Source organism: Anser anser (genome assembly GCF_964211835.1).
Source record: "Anser anser genome assembly, chromosome: W".
Lineage (NCBI taxonomy): Eukaryota > Metazoa > Chordata > Aves > Anseriformes > Anatidae > Anser > Anser anser.
Genome location: NC_139731.1, coordinates 821,988 through 846,806, shown reverse-complemented (window position 1 = coordinate 846,806; position 24,819 = coordinate 821,988). Strand labels below are relative to the sequence as shown.

The window sequence follows — 24,819 nt, the reverse complement described above, 5'->3', positions numbered from 1 at the left end:
AGTTTATAAGAGAATCTGACTAATACATACTTACGCGATCTACTATGAGCACTGTGAAGAAGGAGGCAGGAAGAGCATGCTCAGCGTTTACCTCACCTGGAAGTCATTTTACTTTGAAACAAATCATTTTCCAGTAACGCAGACAGCATCTATAGTGTGCTTTGTCATCAATACTGGGAACAAATCCAGCAGTCTAACAATTAGATGTATATTGAGGTAGAACAACAAAGAAGTATGACAGTATCATAATTTGTGCAGACATAAAATTCTTTCAGCTTAAACCCAATGCAAATTTGGAGACTCTTTACATGGCTTCCATCAGCGCATTCCTCTATATTCTTAAACCTATAATAGCAGGGAAAAAAAGAAAAAGACAAAAAAAAACCACCAAAAAGTAGAAAAAAAGCTGGATTTTTACGTTACATATTTTTACATATTACATATTTTACATATCCCTCCACATGCTGTTCTGAATAATAGCCAAAATATTCATAGCCACTGTATTTGTTCTCCCCACATAGCTGAAAAAACAACACTTGAAACATATTTTTCAAAACATATTTTAATATCCAGCAGACTGTTCAGTCATCAAGCATTTAAAGACTGTTTTCAATAATCTCTAGATTAATCTAAAAGGAATCCCATAAACATGCTGCAGCCGCTTACCTTTAATATACTCGCTGGATGCAATGGAGCTGTATTTCTTGCTTTCACCTGCACTGGAAGGCTTCCCTTCCTTGTGAGGTAGTTTACTGCCCTCACTTCTGCATTGCTCTCATAAAGAGCCATCTGGAGGATGGGATTCTTCCTTCTTCTCCCGGGTTTTCTTCTGGAAACGAGGATCTAAGTATTCCAAGAAGCCTTTCACTTTCCTGATGTTTCTCCTTTTTCCTCTTTTTGTTACGCTTGCGACTGGCATTGTCAAAGTGGAGCGCAGAGAAATACAAATCATCAAGTCTGAAAGAAACATGCAAGTTAAAAAGAGAAAAAAAGATGTGGCACTTGTTGCATATAGGAAACTTTATTTATTTTACCACAGGGGATGATTTGCCGCATGTCAGCTATTTTGTGGTACTTTGTGCACATGTAACTTCCTTTAGATGCAGCAAACTTAAGCCCTCAGATTGAACGACCATAGGTCCTGGTTGGTACACAGATCATTAACAATGGTTAGCTCTGGAATATATGCAAGTAAAAAAAAAAAATGTTTTAACCTATTCCAGAATGGTGTGCAGATGTGATTCGAACTACGTGGTCCAAAGCTAGTGTTCTGACACAATTCAGCAATATCTTTCCTGTCTTCACTGATCAACCTAATGATCCCCAGTCATGATCCCCAGCCAGATTATGCTATCTAAATAACTTAGAAACTATGAAAAAAAAAACAAAACAAAACATGAGAAGCACCCAGAAAAGAATTAGGAAAAAAACTGCTGCGTATGCTGGAATCCCTGCTTACTTGGATTCCTTCTCTCCCTGTTTATCTTCAGACTTCTTTTTCTTCTAGAACTTCTTATATTTTTTCATGTTTTCACCACCTAAAAGCTCCTTTTCTACCTTTCTGCGTTTCCTTTCTATTTCACTTTCACTACCTTCTGCATGAGTATATTGTCTTTTTCTGTTTCCTTCTTTTGCCTTTTGGATAGCCACCGGTGTCCCGGGACACTGCACAAAATAAAAACACGTTTCTGCCTCCCTCCACCTCCTGCTCTGAGAAAAAAGGGGTGGGGGCGACGGGGGAACAGCCAATGTTTCTCCGGACTCAGTGCACTGCATCCCCAGTGGTGCCAGTGCACTCTCTGGACTCACTGCACTGCATCCCCAGTGGTGCCAGTGCACTCTTTGGACTCACTGCACTGAATCCCCATTGGTGCCAGTGCACTCTATGGAGCCACTGCAGTGCATCCCCAGTGGTGCCAGTGCACTCTTTGGACTCACTGCACTGCATCCCCAGTGGTGCCAGTGCACTCTCTGGAGTCACTGCAGTGCATCCCCAGTGGTGCCAGTGCACTCTCTGGACTCACTGCACTGCATCCCCAGTGGTGCCAGTGCACTCTCTGGAATCACTGTAGTGCATCCCCAGTGGTGCCAGTGCACTCTCTGGACTCACTGCAGTGCATCCCCAGTGGTGCCAGTGCACTCTCTGGAGTCACTGCAGTGCATCCCCAGTGGTGCCAGTGCACTCTTTGGACTCACTGCACTGCATCCCCAGTGGTGCCAGTGCACTCTCTGGAGTCACTGCAGTGCATCCCCAGTGGTGCCAGTGCACTCTCTGGACTCACTGCACTGCATCCCCAGTGGTGCCAGTGCACTCTCTGGACTCACTGCAGTGCATCCCCAGTGGTGCCAGTGCACTCTCTGGAGTCACTGCAGTGCATCCCCAGTGGTGCCAGTGCACTCTTTGGAGTCACTGTACTGCATCCCCAGTGGTGCCAGTGCACTCTCTGGACTCACTGCAGTGCATCCCCAGTGGTGCCAGTGCACTCTCTGGACTCAATGCAGTGCATCCCCAGTGGTGCCAGTGCACTCTCTGGACTCACTGCACTGCATCGCCAGTGGTGCCAGTGCACTCTCTGGAGTCACTGCAGTGCATCCCCAGTGGTGCCAGTGCACTCTCTGGAATCACTGCAGTGCATCCCCAGTGGTGCCAGTGCACTCTCTGGACTCACTGCAGTGCATCCCCAGTGGTGCCAGTGCACTCTCTGGAGTCACTGCAGTGCATCCCCAGTGGTGCCAGTGCACTCTCTGGACTCACTGCACTGCTCCAGCAGCGGCAGCCGCTCCCACTACTGCGTCTGGGTCAGAGAAACGAGCTGTAGCAGTGCAAGTTGACCCCGCAGAGGGCATTCCAACCCCTGTGGCAGACCCTGCATCTGGGTCAGAGAAATGAGCTGTAGCAGTGCAAGTTGACCCCGCAGAGGGCATTCCAACCCCTGTGGCAGACCCTGCGTCTGGGTCAGAGAAATGAGCTGTAGCAGTGCAAGTTGACCCCGCAGAGGGCATTCCAACCCCTGTGGCAGACCCTGCGTCTGGGTCAGAGAAACGAGCTGTAGCAGTGCAAGTTGACCCTGTAGACAAGGTGAAGAAATGGTATAGAGGCTCAGGTCGTTTAGAATGCAAACAGTCTTCTGCTAAGTCTGGGCATAGTGAAGACGAGGCTGGGCCATCAAAGGTGCAGGAGACTGAAGAGGAGGATGGGGATGTCGAAAAATCAACAGTAACTACCCGGACTCTATACCAGCGTGAGCTACGAGATGTGCGAAAAGATTTTGGTTTCTGTATAGGTGAGCAGCTTGTCACCTGGCTGCTCCGGTGCTGGGACACTGGAGCCGATTATGTGGAATTAGAGGGCAAGGAAGCCAGGCGGCTGGGATCCCTTGCTAGGGACGCATGCATTGACAAAGCAATTGGAGATGGAGCACGATCTCGCAGTCTCTGGAGGCGTCTCCTGTCAGCTGTGCAGGAAAGGTATCCCTTCAAGGAAGAACTTGTATGTCTACCAGGCAAATGGACCACCATGGAGAAGGGAATTCAGTACCTGAGGGAATTGGCCGTACGGGAAGTAATTTATAAGGCCCTAGACGACGCACAAACATCTGCAGATCCAGATGCAGTCCAGTGTACACCACCTATGTGGTGGAAGTTTGTACGGAGTGCACCATCATCATATGCCAGCTCATTGGCAATAATAGCCTGGAAAGCGGAGGAGAATCCCCCAGTGAATGAAGTGGCTAAATTACTCCGGCAGTACGAAGGAAATCTCTCCTCTTCCCTACAGGCCTGTGTCTCGGCTGTGGAGAAACTCTCTGAAGAGGTCCACCAACTTAAAGAGAATTTATCTTCCCCTCCACCTGAACGAACCAGTGTCCACCAGCTTAAAGAGAATTCTTTGGAGAAACTTTCCGAAAAGATCCACCAACTTGAAGAGAGATTATTTTCCTCCCCACCTGTACAAACCAGTGTCTCAGCTATTAGGGGTAAACGTTCATCTATGCAAGGAAGACAATATGGTGGGCACACACACCGCGCCACCCTGTGGTTTTACCTACGTGACCATGGAGAGGACATGAGAAAATGGGATGGAAAATCTACTGCGACCCTAGAGGCACGGGTACGTGAATTGCAAAGGAAAACAATTGGGAAAAAGGAATTCTCTGAAAAGTTTGCTGCTCCAACTTCCAGCAGGCAGTCCTTTAGACACAGAAACGAAGATTCTGACCAGGACTAGAGGGGCCCTGCCTCCAGCCAGGGGGAGGAAAGGGACAATCGAGTTTATTGGACTGTGTGGATTCGATGGCCTGGCACGTCAGACGCACAGAAGTATAAGGCTTTGGTAGACACCGGTGCACAATGTACTCTAATGCCATCAAGCTATAAAGGGCCAGAGCCCATCTGTATTTATGGCGTGACGGGGGGATCCCAGCAGTTAACTGTATTGGAGGCTGAAGTGAGTCTAACCGGCAATGAGTGGCAAAAGCACCGTATTGTGACTGGCCCGGATGCTCCGTGCATCCTTGGCATAGACTATCTTAGAAGAGGATATTTCAAGGACCCAAAAGGGTTCCGCTGGGCTTTTGGCATAGCTGCCTTGGAGACAGAGGACATTAAACAGTTGTCTACCTTGCCTGGTCTCTCAGAGGACCCTTCTGTTGTGGGGTTGCTGAGGGTTGAAGAACAGCAAGTGCCGATCGCTACCACAACTGTGCACCGGCGGCAATATCGCACCAACAGAGACTCCCTGAGTCCCATCCATAAGCTAATTCGTCAACTGGAGAGCCAAGGAGTGATCAGCAAGACTCATTCACCTTTTAATAGTCCCATATGGCCAGTGCGAAAGTCTAACGGTGAGTGGAGACTAACAGTGGACTACCGTGGCCTGAACGAAGTCACGCCACCGCTGAGTGCTGCAGTGCCAGACATGCTAGAACTCCAGTATGAACTGGAATCAAAGGCAGCCAAGTGGTATGCCACAATTGATATCGCTAATGCATTTTTCTCCATCCCTCTAGCAGCACAGTGCAGGCCACAGTTTGCTTTCACTTGGAGGGGAGTCCAATATACTTGGAATCGGCTGCCCCAGGGGTGGAAACACAGCCCTACCATTTGCCATGGACTGATCCAGTCTGCGCTGGAGCAGGGGGAAGCTCCTGAACACCTGCAGTACATCGATGACATCATTGTGTGGGGTGACACTGCAGAAGAACTTTTCGAGAAAGGGAAGAAAATAGTCCAAATCCTTCTGAAGGCCGGTTTTGCCATAAAACAGAATAAAGTTAAAGGACCTGCACGAGAGATCCAGTTTTTAGGAATAAAATGGCAAGATGGACGTCGTCAAATCCCAATGGATGTGATCAACAAGATAACAGCTATGTCTCCACCAACTAGCAAAAAAGAAACACAAACTTTCCTAGGTGTCGTGGGGTTTTGGAGAATGCATATTCCAAATTACAGTCTGATTGTAAACCCGCTCTACCAAGTAACCCGTAAGAAGAATGCTTTTGAATGGGGCCCTGAGCAACGACAAGCCTTTGAACAAATTAAGCAGGAAATAGTTCATGCAGTAGCCCTCGGGCCAGTCCGAACAGGACCAGATGTAAAGAATGTGCTCTACACCGCAGCCGGGGAGAATGGTCCCACCTGGAGCCTCTGGCAGAAAGAACCTGGGGAAACTCGAGGTCGACCCCTGGGGTTTTGGAGTCGGGGATACAGAGGATCTGAAGCCCGCTATACTCCAACCGAAAAGGAGATATTGGCAGCATATGAAGGAGTTCGATCTGCTTCGGAAGTGGTCGGTACTGAAGCGCAGCTCCTCCTGGCACCCCGACTGCCGGTACTAGGCTGGATGTTCAAAGGAAGGGTCCCCTCTACACATCATGCAACTGATGCTACATGGAGCAAGTGGGTTGCACTGATTACTCAGCGGGCTCGAATAGGAAACCCCAGTCGCCCAGGAATCTTGGAGGTGATTATGGACTGGCCAGAAGGCAAATACTTTGGGATATCATCAGAGGAGGAGGTGGTTCGTGCTGAAGAAGCCCCACTGTACAACAAGCTACCGGAAAATGAGAAGAAATATGCCTTGTTCACTGACGGGTCCTGTCGTATTGTGGGAAAGCATCGGAGATGGAAAGCTGCTGTATGGAGTCCTACACGACGAGTTGCAGAAGCTGCTGAGGGAGAAGGTGAATCGAGTCAGTTTGCAGAAGTGAAAGCCATTCAGCTGGCTTTAGATATTGCTGAACGAGAAAAGTGGCCAGTTCTCTATCTCTATACTGATTCATGGATGGTAGCAAATGCCCTGTGGGGGTGGTTACAGCAATGGAAGCAGAACAACTGGCAGCGCAGGGGCAAGCCCATCTGGGCTGGGGCATTGTGGCAAGATATTGCTGAAAGAAATAGTCTGAAAGAAACATGCAAGTTAAAAAGAGAAAAAAAGATGTGGCACTTGTTGCATATAGGAAACTTTATTTATTTTACCACAGGGGATGATTTGCCGCATGTCAGCGATTTTGTGGTACTTTGTGCACATGTAACTTCCTTTAGATGCAGCAAACTTAAGCCCTCAGATTGAAGGACCATAGGTCCTGGTTGGTACACAGATCATTAACAATGGTTAGCTCTGGAATATATGCAAGTAAAAAAAAAAAAAATGTTTTAACCTAATCCAGAATGGTGTGCAGATGTGATTCGAACTACGTGGTCCAAAGCTAGTGCTCTGACACAATTCAGCAATATCTTTCCTGTCTTCACTGATCAACCTAATGATCCCCAGTCATGATCCCCAGCCAGATTATGCTATCTAAATAACTTAGAAACTATGAAAAAAACCCAAAACGAAACATGAGAAGCACCCGGAAAAGAATTAGGAAAAAAACTGCTGAGTATGCTGGAATCCCTGCTTACTTGGATTCCTTCTCTCCCTGTTTATCTTCAGACTTCTTTTTCTTCTAGAACTTCTTATATTTTTTCATGTTTTCACCACCTAAAAGCTCCTTTTCTACCTTTCTGCGTTTCCTTTCTATTTCACTTTCACTACCTTCTGCATGAGTATATTGTCTTTTTCTGTTTCCTTCTTTTGCCTTTTTCTGGCGACAGTTCTCCAAATGAGCTGACACAGGTGGAAGTGCATGTCTCTCACGCGAATGTTTTCCAGAATGTTGCTGAGCTACTGAGCAACGATGTGAGTCTGCTCTGGGTGTGCTAAAGTGATGTACATCTTCCTCTCTCAAGAGGGAACCGTGAGGCCATCTGCTTTTGTAATGATAATGCTTATGTGACCTGCTGGAGTAAGTCTGAGTCAATTTGTCAAAGTCTTTATCACCGTGAGAGAACTTTCTCTCTCTACTGTCTCCTGCTGCATGAGGTGAATAGCAATCCTTGTAATATCTACATTTTTCCCATTTCCGTGGTTCATCTTGATAGTATCTTTCTCTGCTCCAACTTCTTTCCCCTTTGGAATGGTAATATCTAGTGCTATCTTGTTCTGATCTTCCTCTGCTTCGAGATCTGTACTTTGAATATTTTACTGGTCTTCTGCCATTATCAGGGCTGTTCCTTTCACTATGGAAAGATCTGTACCTGCTTCCCTCCCAATACTCCTGCTTGTGACGCTTTTGCTTAACAACTTCCACACTCCGAGAGCACCTTCTCTTGCTGGAATGACCATCTTTTTGACTCTCCTTCTCTTCAGTAGGAGAATGTTCCCTCTTTCTCGGGTAATGCTCTTTGTCAGTTTTTTTAGTCTCGTCCTTTGTATCTTGGCATCTACCTGTAATAGCTAAGGAGGAAAGGTTTTTAGAACTACATTCAGTGTCAGACTTTAGAGAGGAAGTTTGCTGCAATTTCTCACCAGTCTCAGAAGACTCTTTGATGTAGAAAACGTTTTCTTTTGAAATCAGTTCATGTTCATTTGATCTTCTTGGTTTCTCCTTGTCTCCACGGTCATCACATTGGTACTGTTCAAGGTATTCATCATTCTCAGTAGATTTCGGAGGTCCCGGGACACTGCACAAAATAAAAACACGTTTCCGTCTCCCTCCACCTGCTGCTCTGAGAAAAAAGGGGTGGGGGCGACGGGGGAACAGCCAATGTTTCTCCAGATAACGGAGAAAAATGGAAAAACATTCTATGAAGAAACACAAGTTCTCCGTGAGGCACCAACCTGCATCAGCGTGATATGCACAGTGCTGATCATTAGTTCTGTTCGTAACACTGGCCATACAGTACGGAATTCTACTGATTTAAATCCTTCCATTAAATAGTATTAGTAGACAGATAGAACTGCAACGAACTTCCATAAAATCTTGTCGTAATCAGACTGTGCTCATTTTACCTTATTTCCTCTGACAAGCTGTTCAACTGGCTGGCTGTGAGGGATTCCATGATGACTTCTCGAGGGACTGGAGGCATAGCTCCAGGCATCTGCAATTAAAACGCACAAGTCAGCAGACAGAAAAAATACTATTTGTACTGAGGACTAGTCTTGTCAGAATTTCTACATTAAATGCTAAGCAAGACCGCTTTGGGTTGTATGCATTATCTACACTTCAAAGATAACCCCAACTCACCTCCCAAAATCTACTTTATGAAACTTAAGAATTTTGATCTCAGCTCAGCTTAAGCTGACAAGTTCTAATGTCAGCTCAGCTCTGCAAATTCTAATGGGATAATATCACAAAGTGTTACGATCAAATTTGTGCTGTGTTTTCTCAGCATTTCACCTGAATTAGGAACATGATAAACACTCCCGAATACATCATAGGTGAGAAATTCTCGATGGAGCAAACTACTATGTTTCAAGCAATCCATTTGTTTTAGAAAAGAACATCTCAGAAGGTTTAACAGGTTCAACTTGGCAAGTGGAATCATCAAGTTTCAGTCCGTTTTCTTCAGATTCATTAATTAAACTAATAGCACCGTTCAGTGGAACAGTTTTTGGCAGCTCATGCTGGGATCTTCCTTCATCAGCATTCTGACAGGAAGAATGGGAATTCTGCAATGTACGGACTACCTTTCCAACCAAAATTCCACATTGCATTGCAATTCCTTTTAAATAAGCCCTTTGACTCCTCCTCAGATTTTCCTGAAGATTCTGCACCGTAAGGGACTGTGTTATCAGAGCTGAGTTTAGGATTTCCATTCACTGTTGGCTCCACAAAAATTTCAGCAGAAACTCTTTTTTTTTTTTTTGTATTTGCTTCATTTGCTTTACTGACTTTGTGATTGTGGATGAAGGAACAGCCTTGTAGAGATCTTCATCCTCCACAGCACTGCTAAGACAGTCAGGCTGTGACACAGTCTGACGAGCAGGCAATTCATTGTGAATACTGATGGTGATCTTCTGGTTTTTTGACGTATCAGTAATTGAAGGCCTGGTAATCGCCTGTTTTTGAACACAGGCCATTGGTGGTGCTGAAGATGGCCTTTTTAGGGTGACACCAGTGGTATTTGCATCCTCTTTTATGGATCCATTTCCATTTAAACGACTTGAATTCTGTATTTAAAAAGAAGAAATTGCAAGATGGATTAATGCAGACACTGCATTTAACATTTTTAAACATGTCATTCTCCTACTAAGTATTTCTACAAATGGTCTTAACACCTAAAAAGCAAAACACACTGCCCTTTAAAGATAAATGCAAGTCCCATAAGTGTATTTAATTCCTGCTTTTGGTTTACTGCATATTGATATCAAATTAACATCATTTTTGAAAACCATCCAAACAACTTAACATTACCTAAAGCTATTCCCAAATATATTGCTTTTCCTCTTTAAACATACCCCAAAAAGCCTGGAATAATTGTTCTGGTGCTCAGGAATAAGACAATTTGGTTTCCCTGTCTTAGCTAAAATGACGTCGATAGGAAAAACAAGTCCTCTTTTAAATGATTCGAGGCTTAGTACACTCTACTTAAATTGTCAAAGAGTGTAGCTCTCTGTGCTTTACAAAGCTGTCTAGGAGGTATAAATAATGGAGTCGCATGGCTGCGCAATTTAGCAGTAACCACTGTTTGAATGACTCTGGCCGTATCATGAGGGCTGTGAAGGAAGCTGCAGCGTGGGAAGGAAAACAAAACGAAGATGCCAAAAACCAAACAAAAAACCCCACACCAAATCCCAAACCCACTATCTGTTTGGTGCCATTATCTGCCCTCCCGCTTCCCTAAATTACCTTAATCATATGAGGAGGAAGTCGTGGTCCCAGAAATCCAGCCTGCTTACTGTTAGCTCCCCGCTGACCAGGGGGGAATGAACAGGGATAAGATGGTGCTGCTAAGTGAAAAGCACGTTCTCCGAGCGTCAAATCATAGCGCCTTCAGAAAAGAGCAGTGATCTCAGTTTAGTTTTTCTTTCAGCCTACTCTTGGATTAAATCCCATCCTATAATTTTATAGGAGCAGTTCATACGATATGGAAGCCTTTTCTACAGAAGACTTAGCCAAGACTACAAACTGAAAAGTAGGTAACAGTCTTCCTACTATGACTATCACTTTCAGAGCAATAATTCATTCTTACACCACAGATGACCTTCATTTCTCTCCTTCTCTAAATTAGCCAGCTACAGATAACACATATACAGCAATTTACACAAGTGCTGCAGTTTAAGGCCAAGCAACAAAAGATAATAAATGACAGAGAATCTCAGGTTAGACAGAACTGAATTAGATAAACAATAATCTTTTCCTGGGAGAGAAAGAAAAACACTTGCAAAAAGAAAAGTATCAATAACAGGAGAGTAAATCTCTTCTGAACACATTTTAATATTTATTTCATATTTACCTGATATAAAAAAGTAAGTAAGCTTGCTGACCAAGAACTCTTTTAATGTCAGTACGGACTACTTTTGCATCATTCATCTGATACCAAAGTCCATTACCAGCCTGCAAATAAAGACAACGATATCTTTAGATGAATTGCATGTTTTCCAAATGAAATCACAGATAGGAATAAAATACACACGTGTCAAATAAACATATAATGAAATCTTTTTCCCTAGAAACAGTACTACTAGTAACACTTTAACTGGTTTGCCAGCACAACCTTTACCCTGTTAGAAATGATGTTGACTTCTACCTTCATGTAGCATACATAGTGTCCTGAGCGACAGTTGATACCATGATGCACCAGCACCGCTTATAAGGTGTAGAGGAGTGGTTCTCCACTTGATTGAGACATGTAGTCTCGGAGGTCCAAATACTCAGGATATTTTACCTCCTAAAGAGAGACCAAGAAGACAGAAAAATTATATCAGAGTACTTCGTGGACTAGCCAGAGAAAAACACTTCCAAAAAACAGAGACTGGAATTATATGAATATATCTCTTGATTCACTAAAAATAAGTCTTCCCATAAGCAACGTTTAATACTAGAAGTTGCAGAGAACTGTTTTCTGACGAATTAGCCTTCTCAGAGGAAAGTATATGCTTCTTGTCAAGCAGGAACTTTACTGATATTAAGAGAAAGAATAAGCCACAGTCGTTAGTCTACAATTATTGTCTGAAAATATTAACAACTTTCAGCTTTGGGGGATGTCCCATTACATGATGACAAAGTTGCATTACAGCGGTAAATATACCTTGTTGATCTTTCCACCTGTGAAATCTGCAAATCTTTTCAGTGATATTGTGAGAACGTTGGAAGAACGGTGTATGGTAAATCTCTTGGATGCAGGAACCATCTTTTTACACCTTAAAAACAAGCAGAGACAAGTGTTTGAAAGCATCTTCTTTTTCGCCCCCAAAACAAACTCGTTTCAATGTCTCATGCATGCTTATGCTATTTGAATAGCATGCTCAGCGTTTACCTCACCTGGAAGTCATTTTTCTTTGAAACAAATCATTTTCCAGTAACACAGACAGCATCTATAGTGTGCTTTGTCATCAATACTGGGAACAAATCCAGCAGTCTAACAATTAGATGTATATTGAGGTAGAACAACAAAGAAGTATGACAGTATCATAATTTGTGCAGACATAAAATTCTTTCCCCTTAAACCCAATGTAAACGTGGAGACTATTTACAGGGGTTCCACAGAAGGACAAAGTCCAATCCACTTTCTAACCACCACCAAGCTCTTATATTTTAACATTGTGTGTGGTTTGGTTTTTTAAGTTAAACAAGTTTAATTTAGAAAGTTATACATGTACTTAAACATCATGAATTATATTTACAAAACATCCTACCTTTATATCCAAAGTGATATCAAGAAATGCCTCATACGTATCCGAAACTGCTTTGCAATTCAAGCACTTCACTGGAAGCAAAATATAAATGCTGAACAATACGTGAAGGAGACTAACTGTCCAAATTCAAGTTGTCGGTAGATACTACATTAGACAAACTGCAGACTGCTTTACTACCGACAAAAGACACAGATCAGTTCTAAGGACAGGAATATTTTTAAAAGTACCTCTTGATCTTAGAAATCCTCCAAATATTTGATGAATGATGGTGGTAGCTTGAGAAGATCTGTCCAATCTGGAAATAAATTATAATCAGACCTCAGAAGATTTAAGGCACACAGTTAACTCTTCAAAGAGTTTTATGAAAACCAAGGATGACGTAGACTTTCAGTTTTGATAGTAAATAAAGGACTACAAGGTGCTAGAGAACGTATAAAAGTGAATTTGTTTATGCTGACTTGGTGCTTCCATTCAAGCACGCTTCCTGCATAGCATCAACAGTATAGCGCAAGAACTCGTGTGCGTCTCCTTGACTGCCAAAACGGAAATGTTGTCCTATTCCTAAATAAGAAGATGATAGTATTTACCTCATTTAAAAATGAAATAATTCTCGTATTTCTAAAATCTCTCTTCTTTATAGTGTTAAAACCATTTATACACATCAAATAATTATTTGAAGATTACAAGATACTGAAAAAGAAACACATCTGAAGCCACTTACGACTGAGGTTATTGATAACACGCGTAGGCTCGATGGCATCAACAGTGCAACGCAGGGCCTGGTTAATGGGAGTCTCCATCGTGCACATCATGCAAAAATCTTGTTCACGACCTGAAGAGTGAAAGAAGAAAGCATCCCAGTCCAGCGAAACAGACATAACTACAAACAAACATATAAGTAACATTTAAACTATAGATACAGTATCCACTCTCCTTGTCCCAACAGTCTCGTAACATTTTATTTCACACAACTTTATAGAATAAAAATATCCATTAAGCCTGTGTTCAAGTGCATTTTGTGATGAGAAATCTAAAAGACTACTGCAAAGTCACGTTTGTGAAGGCTGACAGGAATGTGAACTCCACAGCCTGCAAAATATATGAGGAAAGAATATTTGACATTGATGATACAGCATTAAGAGAATGTGGGTTATTTTCAGCACAGTGCTGTCAGGTGAGCTTCATGATACAGAGCTACGAGTCCTTTGGGAGAAAGGAAAAACTAAAGTAATGTATGTAATAGTACTTCTGCCCTCCTTTTTTCAACAGGATTCTTAACTGAAACAATTTCTATATACAGGAAGAAAACAGTTAAATTTCTAGGTATCGATACAAAGATACCAGCCTAAAAAGCATACACGTTTAGTACAACATTTAGTTTATAGTACAACATTTTATTTAGAACAAAATCAGTCTAGATTTTAATACAGTCCCACAAAAAAATCTAGTCATGTTCATAACAGCTCATATTGCTTTCTAGGTTTTGGTTTTTTGTTTTGTTTTTTTTTTTTAATTGGTTCAACAACGAACAGACCATTTATTGTAGTGCATTATGGAACCTAGGCTGTGAAGACTAAAGACCTATGATGCCAACATCCTAAATTTTATTGCCTTTCTAGCAGCAGGAAGCCCAAATAGCCCAAATGCCAAATGTTCATTAAATGCATTACTGTCCAATGCACTTCATTATTCCCATGAAGCAAGAAAAGATCCTTTTAAAAAAACAAACAAAAAACACACATGGTGCATTAAACGCACTCCATATGCTATTCTGAGCCCACTGCTAATACAATGCTCAAAGCCAGCTTCTACAGGTAAAATCAGGCAAGTAACTTTGTCCCACAGAATCACTGCTGTTCTTTCACCTTCAGAGCTATCCAACAGATTTAAAATACTGTTAGAAAGTACTCACATGACTGGCTGTGCTCAAGAGAAAGCATGTAATTGGCAAGTGGGGGGGGGGTGTAGGTCAAACACTGTAGAGTAGCATTAAGAAAACGTGTGTTGCCAAGATTGTACAGGCCAACTCCAACACTTTGTGTTTCTTGCCAATCCATACGTATCTTCTCAGGTGGAAAAAGAATCCTTTGTGGCGGAGCAATTCCATCATTAACAACTGCAAGAAAGTTATATTTAAAAAGAGATTTTGTTTGTTTGTTTCTAAGAAAGGCATTAGGTATATATAGGTATAGTAAATATGTAAAGTATATATAGGTATAGTAAAAATACTATTCTGCGGGAGCACCTAGAGGAACTAGCTACAATCCAAAACAGAAAAACTTATTGCAGACAGCTTTAATACCGCCAAATTCAAATTGGCTGGTCAACACAACGTTTTGGGAAAAAAAAGTTTAGTCAACCATTTTAATTTTTCTAAGGCAAGGCTAACTGCCATCCTGTTTTTAGTATCTAACGCCAAGTTCCTCTCCATCTATAATCTTTAACCTGATTACCTCAACTACTGCTTTTTTCCTTATTATAACTTAAACCACAAATTTAGACTTGAAATTATATGGTAATAAATGCAAGGACAATGTAAAAACAAATAACTAGGAATGACGGTACCCCTACAAATATCAGATCTTTTCCTGAGCAATGTTAGCATTCAAAAACCTGTGAATAATGGAAGCTGTGAATAGCAACAATCAAACGCTTTTCTTTGCAAAACAGAAAAGACACGGATGAATCTGTGCATTACAAAATGCTCCCCATATTTCTCTGTCGACTGTAAATATATCAAAATTAATTTCTGTAACGTCAGTCACTTCAGTTGCCTTAGGGGAATCGCTTTGGAAGTCTTTATTCACAGTAGTCCCGTTCTCTATCAGTGCAACAAGTAAGAACTGCATTTTCTACTTTTGTTTTGAAGAAAACGGAGGCAGGATAAAGCGCACGCTTACTTGCGTAGTACTTGAGTAGTAGAAGTCCTGTCACTTAATCTCAAAGAAACAGCCTTTAAGAACTAAATTGCTGGTATGAATGATTTAAAAGGAATCCCCAAACTAAACACACAAAGTAAAAATTTCCATCCAAACTCTATCAGTATTACTTTTAGCTTCTGCAGAACTAGTGGCTGATGCCATTTCTTTCACTTTCGTAGGATTTTAATCCATTACAACTCTGGAGTCTTTTTAATATAAAAATGTAAATGACATTCTCTGAGGGGAATCAGTTATTTATTGCATTTTTGGAGCTTTGCAATTATCTATTAATTATTACCTATTATCTAATAGATAATGGTTGTGATTTATATATAATTGTTGCTCGCGTTAGCAATGGAACACTATTACTTTACTGCCTGCGCTTTTCTGTTTCGTGTGCACAAAGGTACCTGCATTTCGCTGCTACTTTACTTCTGTCTTTCCAGGGCTCGCCCTCTACCGCACTGTCTACTGCACCAGTCATGATGGGTTTGTTGTGATTCTATAATGAGCCTAGCTTTTGAATACACTTTTTCTGGGCGTCACTTTGTGATAGCAAGTTAATTTGTGAGGGCTTATCACTTATGACCTGCTGCTCAGTAGGTACACGCTTGGCCTCTGTTAAGCAGAGAGTCAATCACAGCTTAAGATTTTGTCCAAGATGCCATTCACGAAACTGAGTTTAACCTTGACATAACTGAGTTTAACCTTTAAACCTGAAGCTTCGTTAAAGAATAAAGCAGCACCCAAGCCAGGAAATAGAAGTTAATCGTCACTTTACCCTGAAACGCACGTAACGCCAGTGAGCTATTCTGTGCTGGCAGGATTGCTGCCGGGATGGCCGACGAGGCGGCGGGCACGGGGGGCCACAGGTCCTGCTCCCCGGGGCCACAGGTCCTGTCACAGGGGGCTGCCGGGGGTCTCCAGGCGCCGGGAACAGCGGCAACAGCGGGGACAGAGGGGACAGCAGCGACAGCAGCCGCCACCTCAGCCGAGGCCGTCTCCACAACTGCCACGACGGCCTCGGAACGCCGCCCAACTCGGAGCTCCAGCGTGACGCCTTTTTAACCTGGCCGCGGTGCTCACGGCTACAAGCAGAGCGTTTCCTCCGGCGTGTCTTTACTGTCGGTGCCGGATCGGCCCTCACCCCGAGCTCTCCCTGCCGGGAGGGCTTTGCGGTTGGGGTTTCCCTCCCGCCGCCGCCGCGGGCAGGCGCCGCGCGCAAGGCGTCCGCGCTGGGGAGCAGCACGTCGCCCGCGGCGAGAGCCCGAGGGCGCGACACGAAAAAGCCCCGACGTGCGGGCGAGGCGGCGGGGAGACGGCTCTGAGGGAGCCGCCGCTTCGCCCCGCCGTCCTCCTCCCCTCCCGGGCCGCCCCGCCGAGCCCCGTGCGCCTCAGGTGCTGCCCTGAGAGGGCGCTCGGGCACTGGGACAGCTGCCCAGGGCAGTGGTCATGGCACCGAGCCTGACGGGGGTCAAGAAGTGTTTGAACGATGCTCTCAGACGTAGGGTCTGCTTTTGGGGTGGTCCTGTGTGGAGCCAGGAGTTGGACTCGGGGATTATTGTGAGTCCTTTCCACCTTGGGATGTTCTCTGATTCTAGGTCAGCAATCCATTATCTGATGAGAGGTGTGGAGTCATTCAAAGGGAAGAGAGAACAAAACACTTCTGGTTTTCAGAAGCGGGTATTTGGTAACCAAAACGATGATTCCTTTTCTTCTAGAGCAAGTAGCAGCAGGGATCCGCTTTACAATATGCTGGCAACAAGGAAACGAAGAATTGCAAACAAGACATAGGACTTGATCAGCAGCTTGTATACATTCATCGACTTATAAATGAGCACACAGCTGAGCGATAATGCAAAAATTGGACAAACTAAGTGAAGACGTTAACTGTAAATTTTATAGTTTGAAGTAAGCTTCAAATCCCAGAGGATGACTTTGTTGGAACTTTATTCAGCTGAAAACGTGGAAGCCTTGCTTCTGCTTGTGTTAGTTACAGCTCCAGTTTACTTTGGTTGGGAGGGAAGGCATTCCAGGCTAATGTGCTGTACCTGTTCCTTCAGCTCATTGTCCATAAACGGAGGAGCAAATGAAATTATTTGAATCTCCATTAAATGCAGCACTACAAAGTGGAGTAGAGGGCGATCTAGCACTTGATTTTTCTGTAAGCAGAAAACCCAACAGAATCTCAACAACAGTTTTCAAATCTTGTCCTGCAGTAAATGACCAGCTGAGCGAAGCTTGCATTTAGAGTATGTGCTCCTACGTTAGATGGAAATAGCTTTTCCTCTTCAGAAGTGCAACTGAGTGGTGGACTGGCAGCTACGTAGGGAACTAGTTGTGCCAAAGGGTTTGTGTTGAATGCACAGAAAAATATGCAGGTCCCAACAGGAAAGGATTGTCTGTAGGCATCACACTGAGTACAGATGTTGTCCGCGGGTTCGTGCCCAGTGCACCGCGCCAATAAGCACCCCGAGTCGGAATGCACACGAAGGTCTTTTAATTACATAATTAATTACAGAACTCTGCAGAGTCAGGTACTTGGCTATCTTTCGCAAAGCAAGCACACCTCTGACTCGAATCACCGTCATTCATACACAGGAAACTTGTGAAAACTCTCTCTTTGGCTCCTTTTGACTGGTTATTACAGCTCACCTAACTTATCTCTACTGAGCTTGCGCATTACAGAGGAACGCCGGGGGGGAGGGGGTACAGGAGGAGGGGGACACACACCGAATCCCACATTAGCATAGATTAGCATTTTGACAGGTGTGATTTCTAATGTGTTAATGACCCTTAATGAGCAAAAGGTTACTATAGGTCAGTCTGGAGCTGGTTTTCTCCTTCTTGTTTTTTCCCTTTTATCCCTTCTCTTCCTTGCTTCTGCTAGCTCAAGGCTACCTGTCTCTCTCCTTCCTTATTTTCTCAGCTAAAAGACTACACAAGCTACAGGCCTCCCCATTTTCTTCAAGGTTTCCTTGTTTTTCTCCCAGCTTTGGGACTACACAGGTGTGCTTTGATATTTGCCAGTATAGCTAAAACTCATGCCAGTTTGCTCACGCACAATAAGCAGTAAGATTTAAGGACTGGTTTCATCTGCTTTTTACATAGTAACATCCTTCTTATGTTTTAGATATGCTGTAGTTAAAGCTTAAAGTAGTTCCAGTAGTTAAGTTACAGGAGTAAGGTTACTCCTTGTGGAGTAATTGCCTTAAGTGACTAGGCATTATACGCACACCTCCATCCCAAAAGCTACCCGCCTCCAAGGTGCAACCACCCCTCACTGAGCACATCCTCTGAATTTCTCGGAGCCTGTACCTTTAAACGCAAGCGAGATAATTTCTACCAATCACAACCAAGATATGCATGACTGGAGTCACTCAAGCTCCACCTAAAAGATAGAAAATAATGTAAATTGGCTTAAGAGAAAGGGAATGTTGGGGAAGATACTGTCACGAAGGATACCTTCTGACATCAGTCGACAGGCTGAGCCTCTCACCCCCCCACCCCCCCACCCCCCCCATGGCCCATTGGGATGCTGTGAGGTAAGATCTGAACGCTTGGTTATACCAGGCGTCTCCACGGAAACTTAGAAATCTCTGGTGTCTTTATGCTTTTTAACGTCTTAATACCTAGGCTTTGTACCTGTGCATTTCATGCATGCTAGCTTGCTTTTGCAGACAGTGAATTTATCACTGGCAATCCAAAGGACCTGTGTATCTGTTGCCGTAATAAACTGCACTTAACTGCATTGTTCCTGGCCGTGATAGTTCTCCTTGAACGCGACTAGAGCGAGGGCGTGCTGCGTTGTTGGTGAATCCGTGGCCGTGATAGTTCAGTACCCTGAAGCCGACCGGACCCGTAACGGTCAATCAGCTACACCCCTTAATGCGACACTACTAAAGGAAGAAGATGACAGGGCTTGCACGCGTTGCATTAGGCTTTGCATGCGAAAACACCCCCAAATAATTTCACATGCATTTAACGTTTTTAAAGGGAAAAAAACAGGAAGGTGTAGTCTTTCTGTAAGCTACAGCCCTAGATAGTTAAGGCATCAGCATTCATTCCTTTGCTTGACAACAAACTATGACCATACAGAAGAGTTAAATATTTTCATTGCATTCTTAAAGGCGATTTTTCAGACTTGTGCTTCAGTTGTTGGAGTTGAAGAAATCAGTAGACGCCCTTACTTTTACGTTAAGACCAAAATCTTTATCTAAGATTGTGTTATCTAACACAACTAAACTCCCACCCCCACATGTTTTTTTGGAACTTCTGAAAGATCTTTCTGCAGTCCCACTCTGATGGTCTTTCAGTAACATACAAACTGCCGTGGCAGATTCTGTTACAGTGCTTTTCTATTGACAGCGTGCATAACACTCAAGGTAAAGCCCCTCATTTTGCAGTGGGGACATAAAGTGTTTCTTTGGACGCTGCTGCTTCTGTTAGTACTCATTTTTTCACAAACTTGTTGAACCTGAGCTGTGCCTCCTGCGCCAACGAATGCTTTCATGACACAGTATTTTGTCAAAGCAGTTTTGCTTCTTGGAGCTACAGAAGCAGCTCTGGCTACATGATAGGGAACTGTGCTGCATTGGCAAAAAGAGACTTACTTACGGACTTAACAACACTTGCTAACTTGATCTATTTCAAATCTCATTTTAACTTTAAAGAACAATCAGTTTTGCGGTTCCTGTCTTACTAAGTTGCCTTGTTTTGCATGGAAGGTCAGCCTGTGAAAGTTTTGCTTTATTGCATGCTTCAAAAAAAGGCTGAGAGGAAGAGACTGGAGGAACCTTTTCTATTCTACAGACTTTCCCCCACAAACGTGGAATTGCAGGCTACTTGGATGAATGTTCGAATGTGAGTAAGGGAGCAAGCCTCAGCCAAAGGAGGTAGAATCCTTGCTTAAGAGGAAGTATCAGTGTGGGGACATCTTTGCTTAATGGGAGCCATTTAAACTCTTCATAGAAACTCAGTAAGCTCTACATCTTATGTTTGGAAAGCAGTATGGTTACGCAGCTGCTAACCTAATGACTTGAGTCTTCTGCTCTGCAACTTCACGTTTTGTTTTCAAGCAGTGCATACATCAGTTTAGGCTTTGGACAAGGAGATTTGTAATGCAAATAGTGATAAACCAGAATCAGTGCTACTGACGAGCGTAATGGTGAAATGCAGCAAATCAAGTATTCCTGGAGAACTGTGAGATTACAAAACCAATAAGCCATGAAGCACTTTTTTTTTTTTTAATCAATTCTTATATGCTGAAATAACACCTTCAAGAAAATCTGTTTATCTAGCCAGGCGACGGTGTCTACCGGTAAGCACAAAGGAAATGCCTTGAGAGTTCGTTTGCTGTATTTGAAGTTCTTATACCCTGCAGAAATAATTATTTAGAGTAACATGTAACTGAGGAGATTGTAGCAGGAAGTATATTATTTCTAGCATTAAATTGCTGCCCTGTTGCCAGTGCAATCTAGGAGAGAACTGTATATAACAGTTAAACTCCCCTGGACTGACTTAAATTTTAAAATATTCTGACAAAGTAAGCTCTAAATCACTTAACATTTTGAACAGTTTTAAACGGGTACAAAACTGAAGCTTTATAAACCAAGCAGCATTTATAATGCTTCATAGATAAAAACAATGCCTATTTTTTAAGATTTGTTACATATCTATGTAGATATGCTTGCTGGAAAAGCCAGGTCTGTTGTAGACCAAATGCTGCAGATTAAGACTTGTGGCTTACCAGTTTCATTTCTGTATTTTCTTGGAAAATGTTTCGAGTTAGAGTTTAAATATAAAATGTAAATACTGTACAGATATATATTGAAATAAGTATTCCTCGGTGCACACAGGTGATTTGCATGACAAATACTCTGTATCGATCATTGTTACAAATGTAATGTTCTGTGTAAATCCACTGCGTGTTAATCTTTTCATTTATCATCAAGAGCTGTTACTTAAGCCTGGACATTCTCAAAAATAAAGTGTGAAACTATATACCATTGTGTAGCTCCTCCTTTATCAGGAGTACATGCAAGATAATTGCTCCTTTTTTTTTTCTTTCTAGAGGATGATTCAATTTTATAGCATGGATTATAACTGCTCTTGCAAGTGACCTTCTTTTAAGCACAACAGTTTAAATGATCAGGCTACAGAGAAAACCCTTTCACTGCAAAATAGATTCAATAAAGGCTTGTGGCTTACCAGTTTCATTTCAAAACCCAAGTTGTTGGGTTTGATGGAAAAATGGTTGGTTTGGATGGTAAAAAGGTCGTCGGTTTTGATGGTAGGTTTAGTCTGAGTATTGAAGGCTTCCATCAGTAAGCTCTGCATCTGAAAGACAAAGGGAAGAAATGTCATTCCCTGTTGTGATACTCAACATGGAGCTGTCTGGCTCAGTGGTTTTCTTTCTAAAGAGAGAAGTCACAACCCTGCACCCGGCTTGATCTGCTCTCTGACTACAGGGCTGGACTGACTGGAGAAGGCAGCTTCCAAAGCCCTCCCATTAAACTGACTGCATTTCAGTTCTATGCTAAAATTGGTCAACTGTACAGAATATTAGGACAAAGCTACCTGCTTTTTTAGTGATCTTGTGGTCAAGCTGACCAAATCCTAGCCACAGAACAGAAGCGTTCAGAAACTGGCTAGAGAGAGCACTTAGGAATGCAGGAATTTAACTGCTTTAACGCTGCTCTTTCTCTCACGTATCTGGAACGTGAAGATCCAAGAAGAAAAGCAAGAAGATGAAGTCCTTTGTTTCCTATGCCAGAATGACATTTTCAACACTGAACAGGATTGTCACCGACTGTTAACTGGTTGTTAAGTTGCAGCTAGGTATAAAATGTAGAAAATGTTTAAAAATAAAACTTGCCTTTGGATAGTGAACTGTGTTCTTCGGGGATTACTTCAGTTATCTGTAAGAGGAAAATAGATGATTGGGGGGGTTGTTTGTTTTTAAGAACGGGTGCAGTCTTGCCTGTAATTTAGCTGGTATTTTTCAAAGTGACCTCTTAGAAACTTTACAGCTCTGTTGAATCAACATGTCTCTAACCCTACAATTAAATAATGCTAAAAGATGCAGCAATTTATCTTACTGCAAGTGCTTATTAAAATATCTGAGTAACTGCGACCGTGGCTTCCTCACAGATATATATATATATATTTAATACTACACACTTCTGCTCAGAAAGAAAATCACGGAAAATGTAAAATTTCATTTGAGATGTTGGATTTGTTGCAGTGTGAGATCTTCTTCATCACATGATTCTATTCGTAATTAAACCATATTATCTACTGAGAGACCAAGATTATGACAAGAACAGCACAGAGTTCAGCATGAAGCCAATCAGGAGCTCAAGTTTGTATTTATTTTTTTTTGTAAGGAGATGTACCAAGCTGGCTTTTTTATTGTTTCATCAGCACATTTCTAAGCCTGTATGAGCAGGGAAAAAAAAAAAAAAAAAAACAACAAGTAGAACAATAGCAGGGCTCCTCAGTTTACAGCATGAGGTCGCTTTTTCCAGGTGAAAAGCGGAGCCATAAGTGGCAGTACACTAAAGCCCTGGCACGTTGAGATGCGCGAGGAGAGATGTTTGGCCCTCCTTTTCACTCCTGGGAACCACATACCTCAAAACCCACAGACTATGGGATATATCTCAGAGAAATCTTGGGAAAGGAGAGCATGAAGAGCATGTTTGTAAATTTATTTCTCCCTGGGCTTCTTCTGCTTCTCCAAGAAATACTTGTTTGAATATAACTTTGGCAGCAGTACTTATGCTGTTTTGCACCTACCACATTTAAAACTCCTACAAAAAACTGAAAAGTTAGACTGAAAAGCATCTCTTTCCGTTCTACTTTGTAAAGCTGCATGTTTTCCTCATGCAAAACAACAGGGGAATGGAAGCTAGAAAAGGAAATGCTGAATGTAAAACAAAACAAAACAAACCTCAGCCCTCCAGGACAAAAGCCGATAACTGATACTAAGTGCTTTCTAACATGCTGATTAGGTTTCAATATGATACCGCTTTAAATAAGCATAATTGTGTGTCCATAGGCAGAAGCTGAATAACGACAGGATGAATTTCTATACTTAATTTTTTGTTACTGTCTTACTGTAGCACACAGGGACTTGTTACGTTTAGGGAAACCGCTAACCTAATGGAGGGTTTAAACCATAAGCTAGTTTGTTATACCAAAATGACTGAGAGAACAAAGCATAAAGTGTTTTCAGATTTCTAGTACACCTTGATTGCTATCCATTAAACTTAAGACAGGTTAAACAAAGCACAGGAAGTAAGAGAACTCCTAGTCCCACAACTGGCAAATTGTGCGCACACTTTCCATTCCTGAGAAAATAATACACAAACCTGAAAAATGCATTTAACTGAGAAATGAAGACATCCTTGTCCTATTGGAAGAGTAAGGTGACAGCTCTTGGGCTCAGTGATTTTCAGATAAGCTCCAGTCTTCAACTTGCAGACACCAGTGACAGCTCCTTTTTTCGGATTGAAAGGGAAAATGTTTCAACAACACATTGAAAACATACTTAAGGGACAAGAAACAAAATCAAGACTGCAGTGAGAAGGAAAACAGAAAAACAATACTGGGAAGAAAAAAAAGAGAAAAGAGAAAAGCCCTTGGTCTTTGTATCGACCAACGAGATAAGCCTTACACATTTTTAAGTTTATTTTTGACGCTTGATTGATGCATTACCAGATATTAAGCACTATTCAAGAGCAAATATTAACACTAGTAAGAATAAATCCGATCCACCACCCCTTATTCAAAATACATCAATTTCTAATTTGGAGATAACGTCTCTCTGACAAGGAAGTAGAAAAGCTGTAAATACCGATACAGTTTCCTCTCCCGATGTTCCATATACATACCAATGCTGATATGAGACATTGGCACAGTCTGATTAAGACAAGATTTTATGGAAGTTCATTGCGGTTCTATCTGTCAACTAATACTATTTAATGGAAGGATTTAAATCAGTAGAATTCCGTACTGTATGGCCAGTGTTACGAACAGAACTAATGATCAGCACTGTGCATATCACTCTGATGCAGGTTGGTGCCTCACGGAGAACTTGTGTTTCTTCATAGAATGTTTTTACATTTTTCTCCATTATCTGGAGAAACATTGGCTGTTCCCCCGTCGCCCCCACCCCTTTTTTCTAAGAGCAGGAGGTGGAGGGAGGCAGAAACGTGTTTTTATTTTGAGCAGTGTCCCGGGACACCGGTGGCTATCCAAAAGGCAAAAGAAGGAAACAGAAAAAGACAATATACTCATGCAGAAGGTAGTGAAAGTGAAATAGAAAGGAAACGCAGAAAGGTAGAAAAGGAGCTTTTAGGTGGTGAAAACATGAAAAAATATAAGAAGTTCTAGAAGAAAAAGAAGTCTGAAGATAAACAGGGAGAGAAGGAATCCAAGTAAGCAGGGATTCCAGCATAATCAGCAGTTTTTTTCCTAATTCTTTTCCGGGTGCTTCTCATGTTTCGTTTTAGGTTTTTTTCATAGTTTCTAAGTTATTTAGATAGCATAATCTGGCTGGGGATCATGACTGGGGATCATTAGGTTGATCAGTGAAGACAGGAAAGATATTGCTGAATTGTGTCAGAGCACTAGCTTTGGACCACGTAGTTCGAATCACATCTGCACACCATTCTGGATTAGGTTAAAACATTTTTTTTTTTACTTGCACATATT

At 42.4% G+C, this 24,819-nt stretch overlaps 3 protein-coding genes across 7 annotated transcripts in view; 1 reads left to right on the top strand and 2 right to left on the bottom strand.

Annotated features, from left to right (window-relative positions):
• Positions 1-24,819, bottom strand: part of LOC310888674 (uncharacterized protein) — a 151,106-nt gene that overhangs the window by 27,666 nt on the left and 98,621 nt on the right. For 3 of the 4 annotated variants that reach the window (XM_083815619.1, XM_083815616.1, XM_083815620.1), the window contains one exon: positions 821-957. Coding sequence is in view for 1 of the 4 variants with exons in the window: in XM_083815621.1 (XP_083671747.1) it covers positions 759-957; positions 7,579-7,777; positions 7,850-8,004; positions 8,333-8,421; positions 8,721-8,759 (681 nt within the window). In the remaining 3 variants the exon portion in view is untranslated. Of the gene's footprint in view, positions 1-96; positions 346-666; positions 958-7,578; positions 7,778-7,849; positions 8,005-8,332; positions 8,422-8,720; positions 9,076-24,819 lie in introns of those variants that run through there. The other variant, XM_083815621.1, reaches the window with a different exon arrangement.
• Positions 1-24,819, top strand: part of LOC310888675 (ubiquitin carboxyl-terminal hydrolase 42-like) — a 77,283-nt gene that overhangs the window by 1,538 nt on the left and 50,926 nt on the right. The gene's annotated exons all lie outside the window — the stretch shown is intronic.
• Positions 10,779-21,532, bottom strand: LOC310888677 (ubiquitin carboxyl-terminal hydrolase 42-like). 2 transcript variants are annotated; one of them, XM_083815628.1, is made up of 7 exons: positions 21,313-21,532; positions 14,094-14,297; positions 12,903-13,013; positions 12,409-12,476; positions 11,575-11,686; positions 11,074-11,214; positions 10,779-10,880 (listed from the first exon to the last, which is right to left on the bottom strand). In XM_083815628.1, the coding sequence occupies exons 3-6, from the start codon at positions 12,939-12,941 to the stop codon at positions 11,134-11,136; spliced, it is 300 nt and encodes a 99-aa protein (XP_083671754.1). In that variant the 5' UTR covers positions 12,942-13,013; positions 14,094-14,297; positions 21,313-21,532; the 3' UTR covers positions 10,779-10,880; positions 11,074-11,133. The 2 variants fall into 2 exon arrangements, 1 of the variants encoding a protein (XP_083671754.1); XR_014576053.1 differs by lacking the exons at positions 10,779-10,880; positions 11,074-11,214; positions 11,575-11,686; ... (1 more) ...; positions 12,903-13,013; positions 14,094-14,297 and adding an exon at positions 18,654-20,479.